The sequence below is a fragment of the Gavialis gangeticus genome, unplaced genomic scaffold (genome assembly GCF_001723915.1).
Source record: "Gavialis gangeticus isolate Ggan-Ray unplaced genomic scaffold, GavGan_comp1, whole genome shotgun sequence".
Classification (NCBI taxonomy): Eukaryota; Metazoa; Chordata; order Crocodylia; family Gavialidae; genus Gavialis; species Gavialis gangeticus.
This window is the reverse complement of record NW_017728992.1, coordinates 60,500,893-60,506,577: the sequence shown is the minus strand read 5'-3', so window position 1 is coordinate 60,506,577 and position 5,685 is coordinate 60,500,893. Positions and strand designations below refer to the sequence as shown.

At 38.4% G+C, this 5,685-nt stretch overlaps 1 protein-coding gene across 1 annotated transcript in view; it reads left to right on the top strand.

The window, feature by feature from the left end:
* The first annotated feature begins 79 nt into the window (after positions 1 to 79).
* The window catches only part of FSIP2 (fibrous sheath interacting protein 2), a 19,308-nt gene continuing 13,702 nt past the window's right edge, over positions 80 to 5,685 (top strand). Inside the window, exons 1-3 of the mRNA XM_019518669.1 lie at positions 80 to 223; positions 1,262 to 1,315; positions 2,614 to 5,505. Coding sequence (XP_019374214.1) covers positions 80 to 223; positions 1,262 to 1,315; positions 2,614 to 5,505 — 3,090 coding nt within the window. The remainder of the gene's footprint in view (positions 224 to 1,261; positions 1,316 to 2,613; positions 5,506 to 5,685) is intronic.

Below are 5,685 nucleotides of genomic sequence, written 5' to 3'. Positions count from 1 at the left end.
CATGGGGGCACCATCAACAACAGCAATCCTGTTTACTGTGCATCTGGCAAGTGTCCTGTACAAAACACCAGCAAGTATGATGGCAAGAGTTTTGACTGTGAACTTAGCAAAAGCAGTAGATATGAGAACAGCAACACGTGCAATTGTTGTGACTGTGCCACCACAGAGTGCTGTGAAGAAGCAAGAAGTAACAACACTAGCCAATTCCCCTCTTCTTCCTCTGGTAAGTGGCTCTTCATTGTGGAAAGTTACTACTGTCAACTATAGTTAAAGATTAAATTTGTTCAAGTGATTAGACTCCGGACTGCAATATCCATGCCTGCACACATTTTAGTACATGGTAGAAGAAAGGCTCAGATGCCTTGCTACAACTGTGAAGGGATAATTTCAATCTCTGCTTTGGAATCATGCCAAAGACTGCCTGTAGTTTTCCCAATTTTAAATGGGAACCTGGTTATTTAGCCTAGAAAACTGAAGACAACAAGATGCGATATCCATCACTCCCTCGCATGCTGCTGGGTACAAAAACTAGTGTGCCAAACAGGCTGTTAGGCGGAGGTGGACTTTTGCCCATACCACCTAATTTAACTAAATCAAACCTGTGTTAAATTTCATGTTAGACATTCATGCCAGGCTAAAGATTTCTAGAAAGTCTGATGCATGTCTTTTGAGGCAGACAAGGCCTTTGGGAGATAAAGATGTTCCAGAATTAGATTATAATCTTACTTCTTGGCTATTTTCACAAGTGGGGCTATTGGGAATTTTTAACATCACAATTAAAAATGTGTTCAAATTGGCATTTTAAGTTATTATTGAGCCTAGACTTCTAAGTAAAAAAAAAAAAAAAAAAAAGAGAAGGCCCTTTTATTGCCCATACTGTAGGACATTATGCTGTTAATAAGGCATTATCTTCCTTGGCTCAAATACTGATGCCAGAAGATAGGCCCTTGTCTACATTAAGTTGCACCAGTTAAATTGGTTATTTTAAGAAGCAAGGATTTTTGTGGGTGATATTTTATTGGATCAACGGTATAGTTGGAAAGAATATAAACAAACTTTCAGATATGAAATATCCTTTCTCAAGTCAGTTCAAGTCCAGCTCTTAGAGCTGGATCTTCAGGTGCATCCTCATCTCACAGAAACACAGTAGGCAACTATTCTTTTCTTAATCTTTATCCCAGGAGCTGACCCCTCCAGTCAACCTTCACATAAGGGCAATTGTTTTATAGAATCCTTACTGTCTTCAGTGGTCTCCTCACAGAGCTTGGATGAGATTGGCTGTCTGAGATACTATCAACAAAGAGCATTGCTGCAGGTATGAGGTCACTGTACATCAAATCTCAAATGTAAAATTAAAAAGCAACAGACTGGTCATTTGAAAGCCAGGAAAATTCTTTGCTGAAGCAATCTGCTGATCTCTCCATGCCTGAACCACACTTTGCAACTACAGGAAACAGTCCAGTTCAGAGGAGGCAGTGACCTCCATCTTTGTTCTGGAATCTGAAGCAACCAGCTGGTGATTTATAGAATACACCTTATACCACAACCACTATTAAAAATTCTTGGCCTTCAAATGGGCAAACTCAGCATGCACCATTTCATAGTTTCATAGTTAGTAGGGTCAGAAGGGACCTGAGCAGATCAAGTCCGACCCCCTGCCATGGCAGGAAAAAGAGTACTGGGGTCAAACGACCCCAGCAAGGTGTTCGTCTAGCCTTGTCTTAAAGACCCCCAGGGTAGGAGCCAGCACCACTTCGCTTGGAAGTGGTGGGACAAATTAAGGTGAAATCAAACAGTCACAAAGGTGCTGAAAAATCATGAATCCTGAGTGACTTGCAATGGAATCTAAAAAGTAAAAAACCAAATTGCTGAGTAGAACTGAACTAATAATTCACAATAAGAAGTCCACTGTTAATCTTTTTGTCTTTTCATGAACAGACTGATTTGTAAGAAAGTTTTCTATTTCAAACTATTTTGTATTTGTGCAATTTTACAAAATACTTTTTCTAATCTGTGTTACCACTAGTGGTGCTCTACAAGTATTCTTTTTACTGAACATGTCTACACATGGACACACCTAGTAAAAATGAGGTACTAAATTAATGCAAGTCAGGCTGCCCTAATGCGCAGTAGTGCATTTGCATGTTTTTTTAATAATACTTAATGCACAGTTACTAAATTAATTTCTTCTGCACTTGCAAAATCATCTCACCTTTGCCTGAATAACACCCTGCTTAAACAAATGTTCTTAATAAGAAAGAAAGATAAATTTATCTTTAGACGTTTAGTAAACATTTTCTGATCACTCTACCTCTCTTTAACCATCCATTCTTCTGTTCTTTTAGACCAGCCAATAAACATTCACTACTGACTGCCTTGGATTTCCAACATACGTTTCCCATCTCCCATAACAGCAAAATTTGTCCTTTTTACATATTCTAGACCATTCCATCGGATGTAGCCCATCCTGCTATCACAACTCTTCAGGGTTGATTAGTATATATGCTAAATGTTTTAATTAGATACTATAAGTAGCTTTTAGCATAAGAAAAAAAAGAAAAGCTGGAGTAAATAAATATACTAATTTATTTGTTATTTTTGCTTCCATTACAGAACAATTTAAATAAAGAAATTAAGAATAAGTTAGAAAAAATATTGACCTGGGTTGTCGCTAAAGTAAACTGTGTCTTATACTCAACTGTAACAGAGTACAATGAGAAAATTAAAGATAAAGTATATGCAATATCTGAAGAGTCAAGACTGTCATTATGCAACTCTAGCAGTTGTCGCATACCTAATGGAGAGATCTGCAATATATTTGGAAGTCTTCCTTCTTCCAGCACCAGAAATGTCTTCTTTACAGATGAGAACATAAAATCCACTAGCTCACCAAGTGATCTCTATACAGTCAGAAGAGGGAAGCCAACTCTACAGCAATCTCAAAAACCATTGTCCACATCTCTGACAAAGAGCACACAGATATCTCTGGAAAATGACATTTATAAGGGGAGAAAAGGAATGTCACCTCAGTATCATAAAAGACTACACACAGAAGTTATGTCTGGGTTTCCCAAAATGAAGTTTAATTCAGACAAGTATCCTTTTAACCAAACTTACCCTAAACAAAAATCTGCAATAAAAGATGCCAGGCCAAAAAAATGGATTTCGGACAATATTGATTCAGACTGCAAACAAGATCACCCCAAAAGCGGCATTTTTAAGAAGCTGTTTGCACAGCAATCAGTAACAGAAACTCATGACAATGACAGCTTGATGCTGCTACAGGTGGCCAAGAACGTTGTAAACGATATTTTTACAAGAGTAAGAGACCTGGATCATTCTGTCAGCATTTTAAAGAAGGCTCCTATTGAGATGAGTGAAAAATTGTTCTGTAGTCATTTTAAAAGACCCGATTATCCTAAGACTTTTCATAAAAATTCTCAGAAAGAAGTGGAATTGGTTGCTAAAGAGATTGTAGAAACTATTTTTGAGAACTTTCTCAAGTGTTTGGAATCCAGCATAGCAACTGCCACAGACCAAGAAGAACTTCTCCCAAGAAGAAAAGAGTGGGACTCTGCTAGGGGAACAAACAGAGGTTTCAAATCAGAAAGAAATAGGTGTGCACAATCAGAATTACCCATTTATGACCCAACACTTTCTTTGGCTTCTATTGATAAAATAGCTAAAGAGACTGTTGAAAATGTTCTAATCATGCTAGAATCATTTGTGGCCTTTCAGTTTAAACATGATTTTAACTGCAAATTTTCTGAAATAATGAAACTTCCTGTTGAAAATACCTCTAGTACACAACAGACGCCACTCTCTACCCAGGGAACAACTGAAATAGAAATGCCAGGAGCAGGTAAAAGAATGCCATCCGGGTTAGAACCATACCCAAGTACTTCAGATTTATCAAGAGTTAGTAGTTGGATTACAAAGGAAAGCATACATGATGCAGTTTTCAAAATTCAAAGACTCCATTCAGAATTAAGCATGTATGCTAGTATTGCTGTTTACGATGTTCTTGAAATCATCCAACAGAATCTAGAAAGGGAAATTAATCAGAGTGAAACAAATGTGACAAATGAGATCATTAGGACCATATTAGATCGATGTAGCCAACAGGTGGCTGAATTTACTTCAGAGCTGAAGTTTGGAAATCTGCAAATAGAAGCATCTAGGCAACTGTTTGCAAGTAATAAAGGTCCTGGTCATGGCACTGCGTGGTCTGAAAGAATGAAAATACCTGCCAGAAAATTGAAAGAAATTCACCTAAGCAAAGACTTGCCAGCTATTAACATTCCTGGAATGGTGTTTTACTCAGAAGAGGAGTCAGAAATCGAAGAGGGTATTCTATCCAATTTCCTCCAAACAGTCCTTCAGTTCTCTGAACAGAATACTTGCACCAAATCAGAGGGGACCCAAAAGTCTCCTTACTACACTGCAGCTCCCAGACTGAGGTCTTCTAGGACATCAAAGGAAATAAAAACTAAAGAAAAAGCCTTTGCTTCCAAAAGGCCTCTGCCCCCCATTGGCAGGCCACTCTCAAGAAAGCCCTGCTCTGCACAGGAAACAAAGCCATGTCCCAAAGGGGAAGTAACATGGAGGCCCGTATGTGAAGAGCATGGGGAGCTCATGACAAGTGAGCCCTCATGTCGGGCCAATAATCTGTCACTTAAGACATTAATGGAAGATCTAGTAAACAGATTTGTGTCTACAATCTTAAACTCAGTTTGTAGCACAGGCCCCAAGCATAGAAGATTGGCAGAAAGGGATGCAAGTAAAATTGCTGACCCACTTAAACAGTCCATAGATAAAATAATGCCCCAATATGAAATGGATGTTGTAGGAATTACAGATGAAGAACAGTATTCAACTAAAGAGTATGAAGAAACAGTTAATCAAGTGGTCTATTCTGCTTACAGTAATGTCTTGCAAGAATCAGGATCTCAGCAAGACATGTACGGTGATGTAACAAGTCCCAGAAAAGTTTTTCCAAAACGAGCACCCAGCATGATACTGAGTGAAATCTCCACTTGCAATCTAAACTGCACTATCAATGAGGATGAGCCTACAGAAAGCCCCAGTGCTATGAATCTTCATAGATTTGTTGATAGAGCTCTTTCACAAGTCTCCAGTATTATAGCAAAACATGAGACAGAAGACTCTCCAGTGCTGAAAACAAATGAACAAACAAAAGAAATGCCACCAGAAGTAAAAGATCTACCAATTGAAATAACCCCTTGTATCAAAAACAGACCAATACAAATAGATCCAGAAATTGTAGCAGAGCATTTAGCAGTTATTTCCATAAAAACAGAGCCTCTTGAAACACCAAATGCTGTGGGCTCCAGGAAAACTAAATTAGGTCAAACAGTGCTAAGAAAAGTATCAGAATCAAAGGAGAGTTTTATGGATGTCAATATTGGTTATGAACAAAGGAAAAAGTCACACAGACGGTCCTCTGTGACTACTTTAGGACGGCTAGATGTAAGACCAAGGGAAGTAAGTGAACATAATGAGTCAGTTATTCTCATAGGCAGACTGGTTAAAAAACGTTCATTATAACCCCAGTAGGACCCTGATCCAAGAAAGCATTTAAGTGCAGGCTAGACAATAAATCCTAAATCAGCAGGATTACTCATTTGGTTAAGCACTTTGCAGGAGTGGGTGCAAAACCCTGCT